This window comes from Anolis sagrei, chromosome 2 (assembly GCF_037176765.1).
Source record: "Anolis sagrei isolate rAnoSag1 chromosome 2, rAnoSag1.mat, whole genome shotgun sequence".
Lineage (NCBI taxonomy): Eukaryota > Metazoa > Chordata > Lepidosauria > Squamata > Dactyloidae > Anolis > Anolis sagrei.
The window spans coordinates 23084584-23111430 of NC_090022.1; the positions used below are offsets into that span (position 1 = coordinate 23084584).

Genomic DNA, 26847 nt, shown 5'->3' on the forward strand with positions numbered 1-26847 from the left:
AAGCAGGCATGACTCACTCCCATGTTCTGATTCTGAGCCCCCATGGAACAGCTAGCGAGCCATTTGGAACACAGATTTACATAAATCTTTGGTTGGTGTGAAAAAAAGCAAGGGTGTTTGGGTTTGTTTTGTCCTTGACATTTGTCTGGCTTGACTTAACACTGGCTAACAAACACTCAGTGACACAATGAGATCAAAGACACAGGCTGTCTGAAAAGGACCAGTTTATTTTATTGTGGAAAATAAGTTTTTGCATCTTTAAACTTTTTTTTTCACCAATTGAACTCTGGACATAAAAACAGCATCTCTCCATCAAACACAATGCAATAACTCCTGTCTTGCACCCAGCGTATATATTTAGTTCAAATTTCAAAACAGACTTCTGTGTGTGGAAAGGGATGGGGACGAGAGGGGACAGCGGTTGCTGGTGGGCTTTCCTTGACAGAAACCCTTAGTTTTGGCCCTTGGGTCTCCGCTGGCTCCTCCTGCTCCCTTAAGAACAATTTGTTATCCAGATCGGAAAGAGAAGCAGTAGCCCTGTAAACTTGGGCAAAAGACAAACACAGATGACATGCCAAGAGAGAGAAATCATCAGGCAACAAGTGGTACGGGTAGTGACGCAGAACTGTGGGATCCAAGCAAGACAAGAGAAAATCCTTAAGTCAGACTCCTGGTGCAGGACATGCCTTAAAACACTCTCCATTCACTGGAAAACATGTACAGTGATGTACAGATGTATGCTCCTAGCTTCTGCCTCGATTAAAGGAAGAAAGGCAGAGATACAGGCAAATTTGGAGCACTTTGTGGAGGGAAGAAATGATGCATCACCAGCAGTGCTTTCCCCTCTTTCTCTCCAGCAGCTGTGGCTTTTTGTCTGGGTCCAGGAAGACAGAAAGGGAAGAGGAACAGCATACATTGCCTTGTCTCCCTTGAAATCACTATGAAGTCTACTAAAATGAGCTGCCCATCCTCAAAGGTGTTCCTTTATCTGCAGCGGGAATCAGTCTGAACATGTACTCAAAGGCGATGGCACCCTAGATTTGTCTTTTCTTTATATGCCACAGCTTCCAACCTCCCAATTTTTGGCAATTTTTGAATCAGGCAGTTTTCAAAAGCAGGGACTAGGGCCAAACAAATGTGCAAAAGGAAGACAGTGCACTATCACCACATGCTTTATCATCTTCCTAACACAGTGGTTCTCAAGCTGTGGGTCCCCAGGTGTTCTGGTACAACTCCCAGAAACCCCAGCCAGTTTACCAGCTGTTAGGATTTCTGGAAGTTGAAGGCCAAAACATCTGGGGACCTACAGGTTGAGAACCACTGTCCTAACATATATGGTAGCTGTTCTCAAGCTCCAAGTTTCCAACTTCTGGATGTCCCAGTCATCAGGGAGTCAGCAAAAACCCTAGCCCTTGGAGGACCAACATTTGAAGATGACTTGTGAGAGATCATTTTCCCACTAATCTTTCAGGACAGAGGAGAACAAGGTACAGCATATCCGATATATGTACCCCACAGGGCAACTAGGGACCAAGAAGCTTGTGCTTTCAAAATGCCCTTTGGCCAATTTTAGTTTCAAAGAGAGGTCTTGCTTTTAAAACAGAAAGATAACAGATGTTCCTGTTGCCAAAAAAAAAAAAAAAAAAAAAGACTTCTCTGGGGACTAAAATGGTTTGGTCTCACCTAGCAAAAATGTCCCAAAACTCAATTTCTTCTACTAGGCTGAGCCTCCTAACCTCTGCCAGTAGCACCTCCCTCCCCCAGTGAAGAAGAAATTGGGGGTGCCTTCCATGGATCCAGCAATATCACATACAAATCAATTTCTGCCTGCTTTATTGTCATCCCAGGAACTTTACAAATATGTCTTCATTCACAGAGGAACTCCTCTGAGAGAATCCAAAACAATACACTCTGAAAAAATTACAAAACCACAAGGTGAGGATCTTCAGTAGAACAGGTGTCTCCCCAACACATCTAAGGGCTCCGTTGCTGTTTTCCAGAACACAATAAAGCAGATACATCAAACTCATTTCGTTTTGTCCCCCAAGGCACCATCTCCTGTCTTCTCATCCACACTGACTAGAAGAACAGAGACATGAAAGGAAGGCCTCCAACACCCATTTCACTTAAACCTGACCCAGGAAGGAAATTCTTAACTAAAATTAGCCAAGAGAAGTGTTCTTCCTCCACTCACCAAGGAGAGCGTAGTATGTATTTTTTTTTGTTTTTCTTTAGAAAAAAAAAGGACACACAAAAGTAATACAGCATTGGAACCAACAAAATACACTACCCTTTGGTGTGGTCTGAATTTTGGCCAAGTGAGGTCTGAAGTCATTTCTCAATGCCTGCTGCGAGTAAAGTGGCTGTAGAGCAGCTCTGCAGCACCTCAGAGGCAAAGATGGGGAAGGCAGAGTCCGCACCACTGAGTAAGGCTGGGCTCCTTTTCCAGAAAGCCCCTTCTGTGGCACGTTCTGCTGTCCTCTCAGGAGTGTTTCCTCCCTTGCCTTACTCCTCCCAGACACGGCAGTGTCCTGTTCTCATATGGCAGCAACAAACAAATGATACAGTTTGTTTGTGTGTGTGTGTAATCCTTTTTTGGACAACAATCCCCAAGGGCAAGGGTAGTTGGCCAAAGAATTTTTGGATTTTTAATATTAAAAAAACACATTTTTTATGCTCTGGGAAATGCCACTAAAATGACAGCATGCTCCGAAGCTCAAATTTTAGGAAGGAGAAAAGCTTTTCCCTCCAAAAAAGAGAATTAAAGCAGCCTGAGAGGGTGGGAGGGAAATCTTTACTCACTTGGGAAGAAAAAAACATGGCATCTCTGATAGGCCATAATTAAACAAACCAGCCTCTTCTCCTAAATATCCTATAAGAGTGAGCCACCAAAAACACTTAGAACAACAGGGGAAAAAAACTCTAACCGAATGCAACCTGGTGCTATCCAAACAGGATCAATTAGAACTCCTTGCTCTAGAACAAGCCTGCATAATCCGCTGCCCTCCAGGAGTTTTGGATTTCAGCTCCCAGAATTCCTGACCATTCGACAAGCAGGTTAGGGCTTCTGGGAGCTAGGAGGCTCAAACACATGGAGGGCCACAGGTTGTGCAGACCTGCTCTAGAACAGTGTTTCTCAAACCCTGCTCCTCCAGGTGGCTTGTGGACTTCACCTTCCACAAATACCTGGAGGAGCAAAGTTTGAGAAACACTGCTGTAGAATGTAAGAGCTGTAGTTCACAACACACAGCTGAGGAAAGTGGATTCTTCATGACTGATCCTGTACCACCTCAGTCTGCAAATGGGGCCCCAAAAGTCTGCTAGCTTCTCTACATACATCAGTCAGAAGCCTAAGACCTCAGCATCACTCTGTGAGTTTTGCAAATGCAAGGAGAATTCCATGGTGGCAGGGTGTACGTTTGTGTGCTTCCAAACATAATCCACCTGTAAGTTTTAAGGCTTTGGGTCAGCCTCCCTCAGCCTGGTATCCTTCAATGGACTCAGACAACAATGTCCACCATCTTTTAGGCTTTCTGTGAGTTGAAGGAAGCAGTTTGGCAAGGGCTGAGAGGAGAGCTGCTGAGCAACCATCATGTCCTTCTTTTAGCTGGGTGGATGGGAGAAAATGTCTACCCCTTTTTAAGATATCATGTAGGCTCAAGACAAAACAGAGGTCCAAAAAGTTACTCTCTGGATTACAATTTTAAGAATCCTTCAACCATGCCAGCATAGGACATAATGGGAACTGTAGTCCACAAGTGTTTTATTGCTCTGTCTCACCACAGCTCTGTAACACAATTCCATGATATTCCCTTCCACTTTACCCTACTGTTCCTGGTAAATACAAGCCAGAATTTCTTACTTTGCCTCATCATTTCCAGAGCAATCTTCATGTCACTTGAATCAGCATATGCATCCAATCCCAACTGTCCAATACAATGGGGCTAAAAATATAAATTATCCAAGAGACCCATTTTTAAAAGGCCAATATGGTCAATTAAAATAGTCCTTTTGAATGGGCCCAGGGCTCATTCACAAGACTTTCCTATCTTCCAGGCCAGGCCAAGTGAGAACAGAATAGGCCAACCAATATGTGGGGAAAGGACTGAAATTCTTCCCTGTATTTTGAGCCTACAGAAAATGTGACCCACCAGACTGAATGTGGCAGACCAGCTATGTACAGTGAGCTATTGGGAACTTTCTAACTCAATCATTTTCATTTCTGTGAAATCATAAAACACAAATGGGTGAGTAACTGAGCCCCTAACAGACCACACCATAGAGCTGATGAGCTGCATCTGGCATGCTGGTTCAGAAGCCACCCAGAGCCTGTGGTAGCTCAGTAAAGCTGGAGAAACCTTAGTGGGTTTTGCCACTTTGGTCTCAAAATGCACCCATTTGGAGGAGCCACCAAAGAACCAACTGAGTGGACACTCTGCCATGTCAAGGAGGAGAATAGGCACTAGGGAGGTAGAACTGAGAAACCCCAGAATGCTCCGCCTCACCCCATCTTTTGGGGGCATCAGAATCACCTCCACAACGGACCCCTCCAACCCTCATATTTTAAGTGCACAAAGCAACCCTCATCCCTGGAATGCACTCGAATGCCACACAGGAAGAAAAAAATACAGAGTTTTGTCCGCCCCACCCACCCAACCCCAGCACCCCTTTCCTTGTAAGGTCCAACATGCTTAAGGATCAACAGCTGCTAACTCCAGCTGGGGTCGTAACCTGTCCAGTCCGAAGGAGGCGCTAAGTAAACACGCCGCCCTCGATAAAGGAAGCTGACAATGCCCTGGTAGCCAGCACGGGGCACTCCCGACTTGAGGTCGTCCATGACGCCCAAGGCTTTCGCAAAGGCCTTGAAAGAGTCCCGAGTGGTATACTGCACTCGGACTGTGCCCAATTCCCGGCGCTGGTTACCCTGTAGCTCCTCGACTCGAAACTCAGGGGCCCCATAGACCTGGGCCAGGAAAGAGCGATCATACTCTTCCTTCTTGAGGTAAGATAGGTCCATCTGGGTGAAAGGCACGAAGCGGTCATTGAGCTTGATGAACTTCAGGTACTGGTCAAAGAACTGACCATGGCTCACACCCTTGCGGCCAAAAGTCATAGTGCGGGACACCTCGGGCCTGATGCATGAACGGCCCTGCCGTTGTTCAGGCTGCCGCATCCAATCATCCCAGAAGGCCTTGGGCCACTTGGGCTCTAACTCATCCCATAGGTCAGAGAGCAGAAGCCAGCCAAGACCAGGAAAAAAATCCGTACGGTAAAGCAGCTCCGGGTGGGCAACGTCGACCATCTGTTCCTTGCCATTATCATTCCACGCAGAGATGCACCAAAGGCCTGGGTCAGCTAGCAGGAGTGGAAAAACTGCCTGGAAGTATTCAAAGAAATCTGGAGCGACTTCCAGGTCATCTTCCACCACAATGGCTGCTTGGTACTTGAAGGTCCGGAAGACCTGGCTCAGAGCCCAGCGATAGTGCCGGGCAATCTTGTAATAGCCTTGGAATTTGCGGTGGTCAGTGGGCACAGGGATATCACTCAGGTTGGGCTGCTTGATGTGCATGATAGCGTCTCCATAGGAGGCGATGACCCTGGCTGTCTCCTCGTGTCCGCAGTCCTGGCTCACAATGATGGGGAACCGCTCCTTCGAAGGACGGTAATGTAATAGCTTGTCTAGGCAACGGCGGACTGTGCTGCGGTCACAGGCAATGACGACCACCGGCAAAGTAGCATCCGGAGAGATCTGACTGCGACGGGACGAGGGAGCGGTTGTGGAAGGTTTGGCAGACGCTGCAGCAGCTGACAGGTGGAGCTTTTTGGCCTCATCAGCCTTCCTCCTGCTCCAAAGGGCACTGTAACGGTAGATCTGATGCAAGAGGTCCTTCTGGCGCTCGAGTTCCACTTCAGCGTCCTGGGCCAATCGGATGACCTCTTCCGTCAGGTGGCTATGGTCTGAGAAAGACTGAGGCCGTGTCCACAAGAAGAAAAGAATCAGGGCATTCCAAGCCACAAAAAGCACCACGCCCCAGAGAACCAGGCTGATTTTCTTCACCATCCTTCACAGGCACAGGCCCCAACACTGTCTTCTTGTGCAGTTCCCACTGATAGGTGTTAGACCATCACCATCAACCTGGAAAATAGTGGGGAAACATGTCTTTAATTGAGATACCAAAAATAACAAGTTTCTCTATTTTCTCTTTGACCCTTATCACTCCGGTCTGTTTTTTTTTTTAAGTTACCCACTACTCTTTATTTTTCATACTTTAATCTAGATGGCAAAGTTGCATTTTGCTAGAAAATATAGGGCCCTAACTGAAGATCCAACTCAGCAGTAATCAATAGAGGCCAATGGACCTGCTTCCTCAATGGTTCTCAGATATTGTACGAAAAGAAGCCATCTAGACATGTCTTAGTTGCTGTAAGTTTTCTGGGCTGTATGGCCATGTTCCAGAAGCATTATTTCCTGACATATGCTCGCATCTAAAGCAGGCATCCTCAGAGGTTGTAAGGTTTGTTGTAAACAAGGCAATGTCCAGGGTGGGAGAAAGAACTCTTGTCTGTTGGAGGCAAGTGTGAATGTTTCAATTGGCCACCCTGATTAGCATTTAATGGCCTTACAGTTTCAAGGTCTGGCTTCTTACTGCCTGGGAGAATCCTTTTGTTGGGAGGTGATTAGCTGGCCCTGATTGTTTCTTGTCTGAAATTCTCCTGTTTTTGAGTGTTGTTCTTTATTTACTGTTCTGATTCTAGAGGTTTTTTTTTATCCTGGTAGCCAGATTTTGTTCATTTTCATGGTTTCTTCCTTTCTGTTTAAATTGTTCACATGCTTGTGGGTTTTAATGGCTTCTTCTGTATAGTCTGACATGGTGGTTGTTAGAGTGGTCTAGCATTTCTGTGTTCTCAAATAATACGTTGTGTCCAGGTTGGTTCATCAGGTGCACAGCATATTATTTGAAAACACAGAAATCCTGGACCTACCAGTATTTAAAAAAACCCTCTAAAATCAAAACAGTAAAAAAAGAATAACACTCAAAAACAGGGGAATTCCAGACAGGAAAGAATCAGGGCAAGCTAATTGCCTCCCAACAAATGATTCCCCCAGGCAAGAAACATCTAAGCCTTAAAGCTGCAAGGCTTTTCAATGCTAATCAAGCTAGCCAGTTGCAGCATTCACACTTGCCTCAAGCAGTCAAGAGTTCTTTCTCCAACCCTGGACATTCCACAGATATGTAGACCCCATCTGTCTTGTACTGTCGAAGACTTTCATGGCTGGAATTGCTGGGGTGCTGTAAGGTTTTCGGGCTTCATGGCCATGTTCCAGAAGCAGTCTCTCCTGACGTTTCTCCTGTATCTATGGCAGACATCCTCGGAAGTGTGAGGTCTGTTGGAAACTAGGAAAGTTTTCCTAGTTTCTAACAGACCTCACACTTCTGAGATTGCCTGCCATAGATGCAGTCGAAATGTCATGAGAAAATGCTTCTGAAACATGACCATACAGCCGAAAAACTTACAGCAACCCACTTGCCTTGTCTCACAACCTCTGAGTATGCCTGTTATAGATGTTATAGATGTAGGCAAAACGTCAGGAGAGACTGCTTCAGTATGGAAAACTCCCAGCAACCCAGTGATTCTGGCCATGAAATCCTTCAACAACAAATATCTTGTCTTAATTCATGACCCAAGCATTGGTTCCACATTACATGTACATTCACCTCAGTCTTGTGTTCTATGCAAGTTCAATTTCAGAGACAAAAAAAAGAGGAAATAAAAGTTGCCTTAAGTCAAAGAAGAGAATGACACAAATCTATATCTTTATCTGGCACTGTTTTCATTTCCTGTAACAGTCATGTGTTTTCAAGGCACTGTTACAAGAAATGAACAGCTCTACATCACAATCAACATGGAATCAAACGAGTCAACTTAAACAAGGTTATACAGCTTAGTTTGTTTGCAACTCACACATACAAAGCCACTATTATTCATTCAACAATCTCTGCTGAGGGACTGACCTATCCATTGAGGGTCATCTTATGACCAACCACTTGAGGGCCATCAATCCATAGGGGAAAGTGTCACAAGTAAGTGGAAAATCTTGTGGTCAGGTCAAACCAGATGTGTAAGTCAGCTCATCATAGCTAAAAGCCTGTGGTACACATTTACGACCCTGCCTACACCAGTCATTTGTCAATAAGTGGTTTTCTAACCAAATTTTAAACGCTATCACACTTGCAAACACATATTTCCATTCAAACACTCAAAGAGCTCCTTTCATTCATCACAGACTGCCAGCTTCCTCCCACAATTCTTTGCCTGGGCAAGCCAGAAGAATACTTGGAATAAAGCAGTTCTCCAGCCAAGCTTCAATCCCTACCACATAGGGATTTGAGTTGGATGTTGTAAAAGGCAAAGAACTGTTTATTATCTCCACATTTTTTAATCGATTATCCAGAGATTAAGATCTTGAGGAAGGATCATTTTCCCCATCTCTGGTTTGTTGTTATGTGTCTTCAACTCATTTTTGATTTATGAGAACAATAAGGCGAGCCCTACTGAGAGGGGTTTTTTTTGTTGTTGTTAAATGTGTTAAAAGGGGTTCTAAAAGTGCCAAAGTTCATCCAATAGGTTTCTATGCCTGAGCAAGGATTTTAATTCTGATCTCCAGAGGCATAATAATCCTGGCTCTCCCCCATCTCTATTAGGCCTCCCAAATAGGAAATGCACCCTCAATCCTATCACTACTTAAGAGTGAAAAATAGTTAAGCAATGCACAGACTTTTTATTTATTTATTTAGAACTTTTATATCCCGATCTTCTCTACCTCTTTAGAGGGACACAGACCAGCTGACAGCAAGAATTCAATGCTAAACAGGAAAAATCTAAAACAACATATAACAACAGTAAATTAACAATACATATAAAATAAATACACAAAAGCCATTTTTCCATGTCAGGAATGATCTGAGAAACTGCAAGTCACTTCTGGTGTGAGAGAATTGGCCGTCTGCAAGGACGTTGCTCAGGGGATGCTTTGATGTTTTACCATCCTCTGGCAGACTTCTCTCATGTCTCCGCATGAGAAGCTGGAGCTGATGGATGGGAGCTCACCCCGCTCCCTGGATTCAAACCACCGACCTTGTGGTCAGCAGTGCTGCCAGCACAAGGATTTAAACCCACAGTGCCACTGGGGGCTCCTTGCATAGACTGTATACTGGTAAGATCAATGTGTATGTTCTTTTGGGAGGGAGGAATACACAGGAACCCAAAATTTTGTGCCCTTTCTGTATGCCGTCATCATGTCCTTACACACTCAACAACCAATTTAACCAGACCTCCTTCATGAAACTTTACAGGCCTATATTCTGAACAAAGCAAGTAACTTGAGCTGTTACACGCGAGACAATTTTGTACCAGTCATTTGCATAATTTATTTGGAAAACAGAACTTGAGCATTTGGAAGAATGAAGTATGAATAGCTCCTCTTTCAGGATAAGAAAGAGCAGGATTAACTTCCCGAGGAAACCACAAAGTGGGGAGTAGTGAATGTTGGTCTAGGGCCCGAGTTGGCACATAGCTCAACCAATGCTGCTATGGAGCTGTGCAATAAGGGCCAGGACTAATTGATGCCAGGCTAGTTCAACTAGTAATTGCTAGGGATTCAAGGGCAAAGCACACTTCTTTCTTTCTTCAGCCCTAGGTGCCTCTGATCATAAGGAATTAAAGGAGACATGTCCAAGTTGGCTTCCTGACAATGAGCACTAGTTTTTATTCAATCACAAAACATCAAGAAAGCTAACACTTAGAACAGTGCAGGGAAGCAATGCACTAAAAATAATAACATTACTCTTAACAGGTAACCTTGGCAAAAAAAGGACCAGTGCCTATTTTTTCACTTTGAACACTAAAAGGTTAAGGGTTAGAAATGAGTAACTGATTTTTTTCAGGGTCATGGAAGAGTAGTTTGCCATTTTTTATTTTAAGAACCTTTTCAAAATAAATTAAACCTTTAATATCACTCTATCCTCAAATCATATCACTAAATCAACGCAAGCCTGCTGAAATTCCACATAGATTTCCCTTTATAATTTCAGATTTTTCAAGCCAGTCATCACAGATTTAATAGCTATGGTGGGCAAGTAAAAAAGGATGGTAGATGGGTAGCTATTAGTCATGGGCCTGGTATCTATATAATCCGTTTAATTTCCGTTTCATTCCATCCATTTGGATGGCACAATACAAAAGATCCCCTCCCGGAATTGAAAGTAAACTCGATAGTGGGAAACAGCATCAGCCCTACAACTACGGAGAAGGGGAGACATTGTATAGGATCGCCTGCCCATTGCTATCAATGGGACAAAAATATTCAAATTTTTTGGATGTGGGACAAAAAAGCTCATTTGGGAAGGCGCCATTTTTGGAAGTGGTACTCAAAAACGAAAACAGGAACATACAAATCAAACAAACAGAAACAGACAGCGATCCTATACAAATGCACGAGACTACTAGCTATTACCCAACTGGGTCAAGCTCTGTTAGGAGAAAGGGACTCAAGAAATCAGAGGAGTACTATCTCACAAACCATCCTGTTCTACCACCACTAGCTCATTAAAGTAGAAAGGTAAAATATACAAATTATTCTAACATGAGTTATTCCAATGGAATAAGTTGATACATAGAAGGAAATCTTGGGAAATACCAACACAGAATGAACTCTTTTGAGATCTAGTAAGTCCTTTAACTTATTAACTCTTTGTTGGGGGAGTGAGTGAAAGATTCTCAATAAATGTGAAGCTGAAAAAAAATATCAAATACTTGTAGTGACAAAGTTGAATCCATTGACAGAGCTGCATTTTTCAGTATGGAAAAATGCATATGGGAATTGAGAGGGGGAAAGGGGCCTTGTTCAACATGCTCTTTTTCAGTTTTTCACACTTCCAAGCTATGTGGCAGAAGCTGGAATGGCCTATAAATCCTATCTCTCTCTCACACACCCATTCTGCAATTGACTCCCAGACCCAGTCAGTTCCTTAGACATTAATCCATGATCCTCTAATCCTCTTGACTCCCCTTTGGCCCCTGCAGCTTATCAGTGGCATCAGTAGCCTTCTTAATCCCCACTCAGGAAGTGCCCTGGTTGTGTATTTATGACGGAAATATATTTATCATATACATTTGCTCTTTGCTGCCAGATCCTAGTTAGAAATATGCAAAATTCGTCATTCAGAAGTCCCGAGAAGCTCACTTATTGACTACCTACACCAGGCAGCTGTTATCAGCTGCTTCCAGTTTTTAGGTCACAGCCAAATAAAGGTGTGATGAAATGTAAACTGCAGTAGAGCGGTGTAAAAACACAATCCCGTAAGAATACTCTGTGCAGATTGACCATGGGGTATTGCTGGTGCTACCATGCTAAAATACACATGTGTGCATGCACACACACAAACACACACACACACACAATCATGGTCGTTTCAAACACAAAGTGTACAAGTTCCTTAAAAATCAGAGATGCCTATTTAAGAATAAACATGTTTCTAATGAATGCCAGGTAGTCTAAGCTACATTTTAGAGGAAGGAACTAGTAAAACCACCTCCAGGTAACCCTATGAAATTAATTGAGTTGCCATAAGTCAATAGGCAACATGAGGGCATACACACACATACACAATTCTTACTATATGAGCAAGGCAAAAAGGCCACTAGGATTTCCAAGGCTGAGGAAACTGTTGCTCATTTCACAGTCTCTCCTCAGGGACTTTTTCATCAACATTGCTGTCACACAAAACAATAGTCCCTCAAGTTATTCGAAGCCATGTTATTTTTTGTTCCAAGCTCTGCAAATTATCTACAGGAGACAAAAGCATGCATACTATACACATAATCATTTTCTACTATATATCTGGAAAATAGTTAGTAACTGCAAACTACTTACCTACTGAATAGCTTTACAAAGTATGGAAACCTTCATAAATGAGCCTCTACTGCTGGGGCACAATCATATGGCAGGTGAAGCATCTGTGTGTCCACCACAGATGGTTTGAGATAGGTTTCCACACCAAAAGGAATGGTGTGGAAACACCAACTGGCATACAGAGAAACATTTTTAAAAGGATTCAGGAAAAATTCTGTTGAGTCTTGCAAGGGGTGGGACAACAGGTTCCCATTGGAGAGCAACCAAGAAGGCAAATATTGATTCTAGACAAAGCATTTTGACAGTGAGGCTTACTCACCTCCCTTTTCCCACAAACTGCCTTGGATGCCCTTTTTTTGGCAGGAAGGGGCAATATAAATTAAAATAAATCACTGACACAGAAGGGGGAACCCTACTAGCCACCTGGCGTATTGGAACAGGCTTGCACTAACCTCAAGAAACTTGTCAGATTTTATTCACATGAGTAGAGTTCAATGCCAATGCCAAACAGACTTTCAGCTCCATTCAGAAGATGACTTGTCTGTAGTAATCCAGGCTGAATTGCCCAAATACACCCAGTTCCTGAAGCAAGAATGCTGTCTAAGAATACTGAAGAGCTTTTTTGGGTCTGAAAGTAGAGATGCTGCATGAAGGTCCTCAAGATCTGAGTTAGACAAAGGCATGTCTAAGCGGGGTCTACTGGGGTCCATCTGTCCTGCTCAGCAAAGCTCTCAAGAGGATTCCTACAACATCTGCTAATGTCAAGTTCCTTACATGACCTTCTTGTGCCCTGTCAGGGGTTAAAAAGAGTACAGCCAGCCTGGCTGGTACCTAGACTGATCGATTCAGAATACATGCTACTAAGGGAGGGGAAGAGGGAGAACAAAAAGGTCACAGAATACAAAAGGGAAGGTTCGACCAAGTTCATGGGGAAAGATGGCAAGTAGACAGATTTTTAAACGATTCTGTACTTGAGAGAAACAAGTGTAGCAAATGCTCCAGGGACCTCCACTCCGAAGGACAAACCTTCTCATACACTTGTGTGACAGTCACAGCCTTTTTTTTCCCTCCAAAGTTTGGGCACTTGAAAAACAAAGCTAAATTGGCTGTTTGTGCCACACAGCCCATCAAACTCTGTCACCATAGGGCTGCCATTCAAGTGGATCCCATGGGAGTTTAAAAAAAGAGTATTTTGGATCAGGTTCAAGATAGATGAAGTTAGGTGCTGCATACAGATTTCATCAGTTCAGGATCAACTTGTTGTTTAACCTCTAGGTACTATAAACATAAAAACAGTAATCCAAATATTGAAGAAACGCCTACATCCTATGTATTCTCGAAATTGTTTCATAAGCAGTTTCATGCATGTGTTAAATGCAATGGGAGATAATAATAATCCAAATTGAACCCTGTAATTCTCAGAAGTAGGGAATTCTCCTCCATCATCATAATCACACAAATGTTGAACCACTGCCACATGGGAGGAAAAAGAGAGCCTTCTCAATGAGAAAGAAGAATGTTCCACTGGAAAAAGTCATCCAGGATAATCATGGCAGTTTTCTTTACTTAGGATTGTTGACACATGCCTTCAAGTTGTTTCCAATCTACAGTGTCCCTATCGCAAGGCAGGGCTTTAGCAAGGGCTGGGCTTTAGCAAAGCAGGTTAAGTCACCAGCTGTAGTAAATCTTGTCAGTCAAAAGGCTGCCAGTTCGAAGCCCGGGTCAGGATGAACTCCTGGCCTTTAGCCCAGCTTCTGACTAACTAGCAGTTCGAAAGCAAAATATGAATAGAGAAATAGGTACCGCTTAAAAGTGGGGAGGTATTCTAGGGCACCCATAAGGAATGCCGGAGATTTGATCAAAGGAGGAAGTTACAAACAATTTTTTTTGGCAGGGAGATGGAGCGACAGCACCCCTTGTGGCCGGAAGCAAACACAAAGCCTCCAAGATGCTGAAGATGGGGAAAAGCCAATATATACCTCTATCGATGTATAATTCCCTGTCTTGTTTGTGTATAAAATGGCATTGAATGTTTGCTGCATATGTATGTTCTGAGTGAGAAGGGCTGAGTAAATAAATAAATAAATTCTAGGCTTGAGTATGTGACTTGCTCAATCATACAGTGGGTTTTCATTGCAGAGCAGGGATTCAAATCCTGGTCTCCAAAATCATAGTCCAATACTCAAACCACTGGGCCACACTGGTAGTCAGGCAAAAACCTGCTCCAGAGCGGAAAAAATAAATCAGCACAAGAGAGATTTCACATGACAGATGTGAAACCAAAACTTGGGTTCTTCAAAAATGTCTTAATAATGGTCTTTTCCATTGCTTCACCGCACAATGAGTCCAGATTCTCAAGTATGGGGTGACGCAAATAATGACACAGTTCAAAATGCTTAAAGTTCTTAGACTAGAAACATCTGTATGATTTTAAGGCTCTTTTCTGAACAAATTTGAGGTATTGGTGGAAGACCAGCAAAGAAACTGATTTCAAAGGAGCTCAGGAGCTGGCAGGGCATCTCTCTTTCTAGACAAAGAAGACACCCAATAGCCACTATTCTTGATTTGTGGCTATTTGATCCCTGGCACTGTGATGCCAACATCATTTATATCCGTGTATTTACATTAGTCACCAAGATTGCCATCTTCACTGTTAAAGTACCCACAGAAATGACATGGTACACTCCAAACTATTTGGTTGGAGTTTGTTTGAAATATCCACAGCTTGCAATCACCCCTTCATTTTCTGCAGTCTTAAAAAAAAAACCCAAACCCAAAATAAAAAAAACCAAGCCTTTTGTAAGAACCTAGCAGAACTGGGAGGAAACCAATGACCAATCTCGATAAGATAGTGAAGAGTAGAGACATCACACTGGTAACCAAGCCCCTATATTCCCCATAGTCACCTACAGATGTGAGAGCTGGACCATAGGGAAGGCTGACCGAAGGAAGATAGATGCTTTTGAACTGTGGTGTTGGAGGAAAGTTCTGAGAGTGCCTTGGACTGCGAGAAGATCTAACCAGTCCATACTTCAGGAAATAAAGCCTGACTGCTCATTGGAGGGAAGGATATTAGAGACAAAGTTGAAGTACTTTGACAACATAATGAGGAGACAAGAAAGCTTGGAGAAGAAAATGATGCTGGGGAAAATGGAAGGAAAAAGGAAGAGGGGCCGACCAAGGGCAAGATGGATGGATGACATCCTTGAAGTGAGTGGCTTGACTCTGAAGGAACTGGGGGTGGTGACGGCCAACAGGGAGCTCTGGCGTGGGCTGGTCCATGGGGTCACAAAGAGTCGGAAGTGACTGAACAACAGCAGAACCGAATACATAAGAGCTATACCAACAACTGGTTCATATTCACAAAACCAACCAGCTTTCAAGACCTACAAGAAAAACTTCCAAGGAGCAGTCCATAAAAATAACTGATCTAGATACTACTACATCAGATAATTTAAATAGGTTTCCTTGCCTTAGTCATGAACAAAGAGCTAAAATTCTTTGCAAACACAAATAACTTTTTTTCTCATGGCTCATGGAAAAACAAATAGAACATGCGACTTGCGTAGCATGTGGGGCCCAAATGAATTGTAACAGTCCTCTGGTTGTCCTGAGTTGTACTAGAAAAGAAGATTAGCAGTCTCAAGGACTAATAACGTTGGGGTCCGCAAACAGGAAGTTCATTTGCAGAGTAAGTTAATAAGTGAGATAGCTGAAACAACAAAAGATTCAATCTGTTCTTGTAGCTGAAAGCATGAAAAACACATTCTATAAGCACCCTTTGCCAGACAAGGCACCTATGCAATATGGTGGAATATTTTGCCAGTTCCTCCTCAGCATTCAAGTTAGGCTGGTTCCTTCATATAGGATTAGATCCTAAATTAAAGTACTGTAATTTTATTTAAGGCTCATCAAGCTGAATTGGCAACGGGAGTCAGTACCAATAGAGAAATGGTTCTTAACCTGTGGGCCAAGGTCCACGAGGATGAAAATCTGGTGCGCAAGTCTCCTTCCTCTTTATTTATTTTATTTCTGTTCCTTTCGCACTGCCTGCCATACCTTCCCTGTAGCTGACCATGGTATATGTTCTGTATCAGAAATAGTCTACCAATGCAATTTTCTAAATCAGCACCCCAAACCGAGTCTAAAGTTGACCAAAAACTGATTCCTAATCCTTTGGTACTAATGTTGGAGAGTGGTTCCTGGTCAAAGTGGTTCCCTGGTCAAAAAAAAAAAAAAAAAAGGGGGGGGGGGTGGGAACTATTGCAATAGAGGAAAGACAGGAAAAGGATGGAACAGTCATTGGCTGAATCGACACTCTATCAATGCAGTTTGACACCACTTTAACTGCCATGGCTCAGTGCTATGGAATTATTGCAGTGTGGTGAGTAACCAGCACTCTTTGGCAGAGAAGACTAAAGACCTTGTAAAACTACAATTCCCAGGATTCCATAGCATTGAGCCATGGCAGCTTAAAGGGTAAATAATGGAATGGCCTCAAGTCCCAACAGAGCCTGGATGAAGTCTCTTAAAAATGAGCCAGAATTAAAACAGCAAAACTAAAAAGCATTAAAAGAGGCAAAAATAATTATCTCTTCCCACCCAGTTACCATTACTCATTCTATCAGAAACTCATTACCAAAAGGAAATATATTTCATAACTCTGCACATGGTCATGAAAGCAATAGAACAATACTCACTTCCAGACCACCTCCAAGTACCCTGCATTTCCATGTAACTGCTAGGCAGTTCTGTGTAGATGGGTAGAAGAGCCATCAGGAGAACAGGTCTAGATATAGCTGTAGGTTTGCCCCATGAAATCTCAGTGAAGGTCTAACACCAACCAAGGCAAGTCTGATGCAACAGAACTGAGATTTGCTTTTGGACATCCTTTGCGAAACTGATTTTTCCCCAGCTAGAAACCAGGCTGCACTTCCTTCACAGGACAGGAAGTTGTGTATTTTCTATACGCCTTGCAAGCAAAGATTAGATAAGAATCTGGAAGGGGGTGGTTGCTGACATAGCATTGTCCTTCTAGACATTTACAACAATACCAGATTTGAAGGACAATTCACTTCAATGAACTGGGGTGACACAGGCAGCAGCTGAAACAATATGTTGGCCTGAGAAGGAACAGGACGTGAGGCTTTTGCCAAGGCAGCCATGTCTACGGATCATGGTACAGATGAGCCGAGATTGGAAACAGTCACACATTTTCAATTTAGTGAAGCAGAAAGATGAGAAAACTGTTCCATTTTGGTATTCCTCAAAAAAAGTGAAGCCTGTAGACCACAAGTATAGTTTACATTCCACCTGTGGTTGCCAGAAACAACAAAAAGAAGCACGAATCTTTGGTAAATTCTCAGTTGCTTGGCAATGTGAAAGTCAGAAAAGAATGGTCCTGATTGAGATGTATACCGATTCAACTTCTTTCCAATCCACTGCACAACAGAACAGAGGGAGCTACCTCGTACTGAGGATGCATCTACACTGTAGAGTTTATGTAGATTGATACCACTTTAACTGCCATGACTCAATACTATGGAATCTTGGGATTTGTAGCTTGATGAGGCACCAACACTCTTTGGCAGAGAAGGCTAAAGACCTTGCAATACTACAACTGCCTTGCTTCCATTACACTGAATCATGGCAGCTAAAGTGATGTCAAATAGTGTTAATTCTACAGTGTAGGAGCAACCCTGAATCAGATTATTAATTAATCTGATTTAAAAGTGTCAACATAAGCTGGCAACAGCTCCTCAGAGTTCCAAAGCAGGGCCATTCTCAGTCCTACCTGGAGATGACAACGATAAATGGCATACTTTTTTCTATAAAAGGTCCCAAATTCAGACCTTTGGTATAAAAAGCATGTGCTTTGACCACAGAGTAATGAACCCACCCAATGTGCAAGACATAAGATCAACTTTACAAGGAGATAGAGATAGATTATCTTAAGTACTCTCACTGGATATAAATGGGGCAGCAGGCCAGCCATATCCCTTGTGGCCCCTAACTAAAGCAGCACAGCTTATAATCATAGAGGGAAAGAACGGTTTACTTACAAGCAGAGCAGGGAGCAATAACGCACAAAGAATTGCAATCCCTGTGGGAAGGAATCTTAAACCCTACCCTGGAAATGACGGGGTTTATACAAATAAAGAAATTGCATAACTGATTCTGCCTGCAAAGGACTGTACATACAAGCTATACACATCATGGTGGGAAGAAAGAAAATAACCAGTTGAGAACAATAGATAATTCTGGTACAGTTTTACACAGAGAAAATTTCATTTCTCTCCCTCAATGGAACTGGTTCTCTTCTTAGAACCAATTGATGTGCACCTGGTTATGAGCAAGGCAAGAGGATGGAGCGTCCATCATTGGGATTTTGGTCCCATCTACACTGGTAATTTAATGCGGTTTCAAAAAGATATTAAAGAAAGGTTTTGCTGTGCAGATGATTACACAGGAAATCCTGGAACCAGTTTGCGGCCCGGATGGTGATTACACAAACTAGAGAGCACTGATGTGTATTCAAGGGCCTTATTTTGTGCAGTTTGAATCTAGCTTTATAGTGCATTAAATGGTCAGTGTACATGGGGCTGCTGGCACTATTTGTTATTAGGAATACAAACTTCTCAGTACTTACTAGCAGGTTTTCCAACTATTGCTATACTGTTCTCTAGCTACGTTATTCATACATTTCAGGAGAATTGCTCTGAAACTGTGAGATGATGTCTAAAGATTGAAGAACCATTTAGAGCAATGGATCCCAATCTGTGGTCCGCAAGAACTAAAATATGGTCTGTGGCCTCACCATTACTACATCGTGACTGGTCTTGCGGAACCCTCTTATAGTGCCGAGGCTTATTAAATATGGCTTTCTATGGTCGAGCAGATGGTGACTACTGAATGGCATATGTTCTGTATCAGAAACTAGAGCTAATGTGGTCTATCCAATACAATTTTCTGAATCAGCACCCCAAATAAACAAACCGAATTTAAAGGTGACCAAAAACTGATTTGTAACCCTTTTGGTACTAATGTTGGAGTGGTCCCTGATCAAAGTGGTCCTCAGTCAAAAGTGGTCCGTGATTTAAAAAAGATTGGGAATCACTAATTTAGAGTGTCTCCCTTTTCCATCGCATGCTCTCTCAGTCCTCTTAATACTCTGCTAGTGTTTACTTTCCTGCTACTAAATTGCTCCTTGCCATTCCTCTGTGAATGCTGAACACAATGTCTGAGTTTTCTATAATGTAATTCAGCATTGGTGGGGCGAGGGCTTCTATTTATTGATTTGCATAACTCTTGAATTTTCCACATACAATAGGAACAGCTCTGCTATTAAGAGAATAGCCGTAGGTTAGTGTCTGGGTAGACACTTTGAAAACAGAAACTTCCAGGTGCAAAGCCTGACTAGTTAAAACAATCTCAGGTGAGTAGCGGAGCGAAGAAAAACACAAAATTCTTGATGAGTTGATGCGAACAGAGTAGACACTGTGGGTATGTGGTGTCTAATAGTCTAATGGGCGTATAGGAATTATTATTCTAAAACTTTAGATGGTGTGACACATAAATCTTCATACAACACAGTACCTGTCATTCTGAGCAAGCAAAACCTTGTCCTAGAAATATTTTACAAATTTAAAAAAGAACCCCTATTTCATTAGGATTTTTTTTCTAATTGTTCTCACTGAAGCCAGCAATAATCGTGTTTATTAAATTTCATTTAAAAATTGTATTAACAATACAACTGTGAAGGCAAAAGGAAAAAATACCTCAAAGTAAAACACACACACACACAAACAACAAAGCACTTATACATAAAAAGATAACTTTCTGCTTTTCTATTATAGATGTATATTTTAACAATATATTAACTACCACTATGTTTATACATTTTTTCACCTTCTCAACTCCTTAATTGTGAGCGAAATTCAATGTTCCAAATTAGCAGCAGTCATCTTATTCCTACTCTCTCTCAAACATACAACAGACTTAGCTACTCTATCTATTTCTGAGTTTTCAGATATTTTGTGGATCCATCTGTTCACCGAGAGGATCTCTATACTTTCCCCCCTGCAGGCATCGTACTTCTGCCACCTATACCATTTGAGCGATCACCTTACCAATCCCATTCAAAACACCTTGCTCTGAAAGCCTCCTCAGAACAAGTCACTTGGGTACAGTTGGGCTCTGGAGACCTTGCAATGTGTAAACATTGCCAGCTGTTTCCTGCTGCAGTCAGAGGGCAATGGAGCTTTCTGGAGCAGGGAGCAGCAGGGACAGGGCTCTTTGGGAAGCCAGCTATCTATTGCTCCAGAACATCCACCTGACTACTTTCTGCCTGTGGCATCTACAGTCAAACCAGATTCTCAGAGCAGCACCAAGGGTCCTTCCACCCACAGAACATAAAGAAAATTCAGCTGTCCCTCCACACTTGCTGTTTTGACTTTTATTCATTTGATTATTTACCGGTTTGAATTTTTAAAATCTCTAGGTCCGCCACTGTGATTCTATTATCAACTTCTTGAAGTAATGCTGGAGGACCTAGCTATTTCTAGGGAGAAGACTTCTCTAGGACTCTTTAGATCTTCCAATGCAAGTCTATGTTCAGTTTCCAGTGGAGGTTGACCACAGGGCCCTTAAAAACAGTTATATCTGCTTTGAACTGGGTCATTTGAGTCCACACTGCCATATATTCTAGTTCAAAACAGATAATGTGGGATTTTATTCAGCTTTGTTGAAGGGGTCTCAGAGATTTTTTTTCAAAAAAGCCATTTCTTTATTCATGTTTTTTCACTTTCACTGGAGTCCTGTGCCACATAAATTTTGTGTAACACATAAATCTTCATACAACACAGTCCCTGAAATTCTGAGCAAGCAAAAACCAGAGTCCTGTGCCCCTCACCATAGCAGAAGGAGAAGGAAAAGAATAGGAGGAGGAGGAGGAGGAGAGTTTATTTATATTCCACTCTATCTCCATAAATGAAGAGAGATGGTTGAACTCAGGAGGAACATTAAATGTACATTGTAAACTAAGGTATTTAACCTGAAATGTGATGTGGAACTCTTAACATATTCTAAGATCAACATCTGAAGCCCTTCTCTAAAAGCCCATCTGAGGCAGGTTCAGAGGACTGGGAGAATAGAAAGGTTTCTTTGGCTAGCCAACTTTTGGGATGGCTTATGGAACCTTATCCTCAGTGATGCCTCCCTATCTTCATTTTGGTTCCCATGCATGTAATCATATATAATGAGCCGCTTTAATACATCAGCCTGGTCTGTTGTTTGCTTAGGCTTTTCACTGGCATTTTTATTATGTGAGTGTGTGTATATTTTATTTTAATATGATGTGAATTTTCACTTTAAAATGCAAAGTATTTAGAGCAATGCTATGCTGCCCAAAGTACTTTTTAAAAAGTTGTGTAATAATGTGGATTAATAATACTAATCATCATCATTATCATCACAAATTTGTACCCCATCCTCCTATAAAATAGGGACAGTCCACTTTCTTCATAGTATCATCATCATCCAATAATTCTTCTTGCATCAAACTGAAACTGTTCCACACCAGATAGGATGCACTTTAAGAACACGTTTATCAGCTTAATAATACTCCTTCCACCACCTCCAACTTCTTTCATTTCAACCCAGAGGGAAGGCAATGAACGATGAAGCAGCAATGAATGCAAAATTGTTGCCGCTACTCATCTTCTGCCTTATTTCCCCAACTATATTTCCTTTTCCCAATGACGTAAACAAGTTCATGAACTCTGGGATCTTTTCTTGAAATACAAACTGTCATCTGGACTCTGCAAAACTAGGGTTGGGCATCTTTTTTTTTTTCACTCTAATAATGAAGAACTGGGTACAAATTTGGGAGCACGCAAGACATGCCATGCAAAGTCTACAAAACCATTTTGTAAAGGACAGCAAGTAATAACAGACATAATGAGACTAAAACTACAAAACCGGCCCAATACCATAGGGAATTTTGCACTTGTTTGCTTGGCATCCCTGAAGTGTTTACTGTTGACACAAAAGCTTAATATTGGAAATTTAGGAACAAGAAAAACACATGCACTGATCCAGAGAGGCCTATTTAAGGCCCCAAAGTAAATAGAGAAGTTCGGGCATGATTCTAGTTTTACAACTTTTGTGGAATTCAAATGATTTCTCCTTGTATCCCATCTTGGGAGAAAGGTGGGATATAAATCCTATAAATAAAGAAATACCTTGCTTCTTTGGTCACCTTGTTAAACCTTTACTCCTGCTGTAAAATCAAACTTTAGATCTACGCTTCCAAGTTCAGCCAACTCACCTGGCTCCAACTTTGATTAGAAAATACCTTTGACTCCATCTGAATGAAAAGGGGCTTGATATGAACAATTCCTTTAAAATTGAGCACAGAGTGTTTCCTCTTGCTGAGAAAAAAATCGCTTAGGAATAGGAGCAAGAAAGAAATGAAGACTACTCCTGCAAGATATTAATTTAAAATTCATAGAGAGGTCCAAGTTTAAGTTGGCATCAAAATACCAAAAAGAACTTCATAAAGATCTTTCCATTGTAGATGAGCTGAATGAATAAACAGCATAAGAGCAGATGAGATTAAAAGAGTAATGAACCGTGCAATGGGAGAAACAAAATTCTAGCGCTCTGTACACTAATGAGATTACAACTGGTTGTGACTACCTCAGATGAAATCATGAATCATGGTGAAAAAATCACTAAAGATTTTATCTTAGTAGATGGCGTCAATTAAAAGTAAATGCTGCAATTAGTCAGGAAATAACAACAGTGGGCATCACAATTCTACCATAAAAAAACACAAGATAATGTCAGTGGTAAGAAAATTGTGCCAATTCTGTGTCAAAACATTCCAGTTGCCCCCAAAATGAGAAAAACGCAAAACAGAAACATTATGACCCCCATACCAGCAGGATGGTACCTGCTCCCTAAGAATTTTCTACATATTCCAAGAGATCCTGTGGTATGCTTCCACAAGAAGTTGCCATAGAGTTTTGTTGGAAGACCTATCACATTCCTATAAAGTCTACATCTCTAGGAATTTGTATGTTTTCCAACACTAACCTCTAGTCCAGTGTTTCTCAACCTGGGGGTCGGGACCCCTGGAGGGGTCATGAGGGAGTGTCAGAGGGGTCGCCAAAGACCATCAGAAAACACAGTATTTTCTGTTAGTCATGGGGGTTCTGTGTGGGGAGTTTGGCCCAATTCAATTGTTGGTAGTGTTAAAAATGCTCTTTGATTTGATCTATCATTGGTGGGGTTCTTTGATTGTAAGTGAACTATAAATCCCAGCAACGACAACCCCCAAATGTCAAGGTCTATTTTCCCCAAACTCCATCAGTGTTCACATTTGGACATATTGAGAATTCATGCCAAGGTTGGTCCATATCCATCATTGTTTGAGTTCACAGTGCTCTCTGGATGTAGATGAACTACAACTCCAAAACTCAAGGTCAGTGCCCACCAGACCCTTCCAGTATTTTCTGTTGGTCATGGGAGATCTGTGTGCCAAGTTTGACTCAATTCCATTGCTGGTAAAGTTTAGAATGCTCTTTGATTATAGGTGGACTATAAATCCCAGCAACCACAACTCCCAAATGAGAAAACCAGTCCTTCCCCAACCCCACCAGTATTCAAATTTGGTCATATTGGATATTTGTGCCAAATTTGGTCCAGTGAATGAAAATACATGCTGCATACCAGATATATACATTATGATTCATAACAGCAGCAAAATGACAGTTATGAATGAGCAACAAAAATAATTTTATGGTTGGTGGGGCGGGGGGTCACCATAACATGAGGGAGTGTATTAAGGGGTCGTGACATTAGGAAGGTTGAGAACCACTGCTCTAGTCGCTTCCAAGAGAAGTAATTCATTTTAATAGGATTTGCTATTATCCATGGTTTCCTGTTTCCACAATACATTCAGGAAAAATCTCCTGAGGATACAGGGATAGTACTGTGTTTAAAAGGGATGAATGAACTGAAATCAGAAGCATTAATGATATTGGAAGAATGGAAAACTGATACGTAATATATGGAAAAGTCCTGTGCACAGAATAGTCCTTTGCACATCCCCTAGGCATCCTCAAGGCATCCTAGGGGATGTGACAAATTCATGGAGAATAGGGGTGTGAATCATGATTAATATATGCAACCCCACAATGAGAGGTAGTATATTGCTGGAGAAGAACAGCACAGAAAGACTTGTAATTTTATGGACCACAAACTTTACATTTCTTACAGTTTAGACTACTGATTATACAATGCAGAATGCACATACAGATGAACAGGCCTGGGAATCAAATTAAATTATATGTTTAAGGTTTTCTCAAAGTAGTCTTCTGGATGCTTATTGACTTCAGCTCCTAGAAGCCCTAATAATTGGCAAAGATAAGTCGAAGCTTCTGGGAGCTAAGGTTCAAAACACCGGGAAAATGAGAGTTTGGGGATCACTGGTTTAAGGTCTGTACACATTAACATGATCGGTCTTAATTTTAAAACGAATAATTTTAAATTTTAAATTTTAACAATTTTAGCCTAATTTCAGAGATTTTTAATGATATTTTAAGGACTTAATACATTTGTAATTACGTGTAGTATTGTGTTACATCTGGAATACTTAAGTCATTTTGTAATTTATTGAGTTGTTTTTTATTTGTTTATATATTACTGTTGGCACTGAATGTTTGTCACTGTGTATTTTGTTATAAGCCACCCTAAGTCCCTTCGGGGAGATAGAGCAGGCTATAAATAAAATTTCATTCATTCATTCATTCATTCATTCATACTAACATTTTGGAAAGACCTCTAACTAAGCAGTCTGTTTTTAACATCTGAACACAGTGGGGTTGATCTATAGTAGGCCCTTCATATTTGTGGTTTTGAGATTGGCAGCCTTTAGGAAGAGCCTGAAGACCTGGCTGTTCCAGTGTGCCTTTCCAGAGTAGGTAACTCCTGGCATCAAGTCCCAAATGCACTTTGTTTAGAGATTTAGGATTATCTGCACATTGCACCTACCTCCAAATACCTCTACATATCACTTGTCAAATCCAGCACTTTTAAATTTTCTCTATTATATTTGGCCCGGCCTGAGGTTTTAAATGTGTCACAGTGTCATTGTTTTTACTGTTTATTGTTATGCTTGATGTTTTATTATTTGTTATGAGTTTTATTGTTGTATTTGTATGCTGTTGTTGTTGTGGCCTCGGCCTTTGTAAGTCGCATCAAGTCCTTCGGGGAGATTTTGCGGGGTATAAATAAAGTTAATAATAATAATAATAATAATAATAATAATTTGATTATTCACGAATTTACAGTAATTAAAATGTTCTATATAGGAACTAGGTCCTCCAATGTGATTCTATGCTCAGCTTCCAGAAGAAGTTGATCATAGAGTCATGCTAGAGGGCCTAGAAATTCCTAGAAATGTGTTCTCTCAGATGAAAAACAGTATGTTTTTTAAAAAATTATAATTATTGAGGGTTTTTTTTGTGTCAGGAGCAACTTGAGAAACTGCAAGTCACTACTGGTGTGAAGAATTGGCCATCTGCAAGGACGTTGCCCAGGGGATGCCTGGATGTTTTACCATCTTGTGTCCCATTTATATATTACCAATAGACAAAAACATAATAAAAACAGTAACTTTTAAGTCATAGTTTCAAACTTTCATGAGGTTCTGTGCCATTAACCCCAAAGAACGTGGAGGGCTGACTATATTGTACTTTTCTCGTGACTAGGCCCTCCATAGGAAATACCAGTTTACCCTACTTTTGATTTCCCTTTCCTAGAATTCTCAGCTTTCTATATCACTGAGAGGCAGTCAATCAACAGAAATACACTATCCATTCCTTGTCTTCACGTCTTTTATATACACAAATGCAAAGATCCTTTTGGGAGGGACCTTCAGGCAATAAGGATGTCTTTAGCTAAGCAGGGATGTTAAACTGAAAGGTCTCATGGCCAAGCTCCAGCATTGCTCACTAGAATGGCTTCTTGAGCTTGGGCTGATATATCTCCCTGGAGGCTATCTAATGCATTAGCTTCTGTCCCTAGCATAAGGGAAACATTCCAAGTTCAGATACTCTATGAGTTACAAACATTTGACTTACAAACGGCTCACAGTTACAAACGGGGGTGGGACAATAGGAAGTGAAAGAAATCTACCCCTAAAGAAGGTACATTAACTCCTGAAAGAGTTATCATGGGGGAAAGGTACCTCCACTGAAGTTTTATCATTGTTTCCACGACAAGATTTTTTTTCAAAATTCGATTGTCACAGGGACAGAAAGTGAGATGAAATCTTCTGAACAGGGGCACAGACAGCAAAATAAACACCACAGGGGTGTTAACCCTTCCCTATGCTATCCAAAGATAAAAACATTTTGCTTGGATTTACACTTAAAAATGTACCTGTTCCGACTTACAAACAAATTCAACTTAAGAACAAACCTACACAACCTATCATGTTTGTAACTGCCTGCACATGAACACATTTTTCAGTGCAAGCTAGCAATTCACACGTCTTGACGCACTGAGATTTGGAATCATAGAAAAATTGAGTTGGAAGAGACATTGTGGGCATTCAAAGCACCTCGACAGATGGCCATCCAGCCTTTGCTTAAAAGTCTCCAAAGAAGGAGTGTCTACCACACTCTGGGGAAGAGAGTTCCACTGCTGAACAGCTCTCACAGTTAGGAAGTTCTTCCTAATGTCCAGGTGGAATCTCCTTTCCTGTTGTGTGAAGCCATTGTTCCGTGTCCAAGTCTCCAGGGCAGAAGAAAACAAGCTTGTTCTTTCCTCCGTATGACTTCCCCTTACATATTTATACATGGCCCACATCATGTCTCCTCTCTTCTTCAGGCGAAACATGCTCAGCTCTTTAAGCCGCTCCTCAT

The 26847-nt window shown here is 41.6% G+C and overlaps 1 protein-coding gene across 5 annotated transcripts in view; it reads right to left on the bottom strand.

Annotated features, from left to right (window-relative positions):
• Window positions 1-207: 207 nt before the first annotated feature.
• The window catches only part of MGAT1 (alpha-1,3-mannosyl-glycoprotein 2-beta-N-acetylglucosaminyltransferase), a 55784-nt gene continuing 29144 nt past the window's right edge, over window positions 208-26847 (bottom strand). For 3 of the 5 annotated variants that reach the window (XM_060759369.2, XM_060759368.2, XM_060759373.2), the window contains one exon: window positions 208-6136. In XM_060759369.2, the coding sequence (XP_060615352.1) occupies window positions 4709-6061 (1353 nt within the window). In that variant the 5' untranslated portion in view covers window positions 6062-6136 and the 3' untranslated portion in view covers window positions 208-4708. Of the gene's footprint in view, window positions 6137-12366; window positions 12436-16614; window positions 16738-26847 lie in introns of those variants that run through there. The other 2 variants (XM_060759375.2, XM_060759374.2) reach the window with 2 other exon arrangements.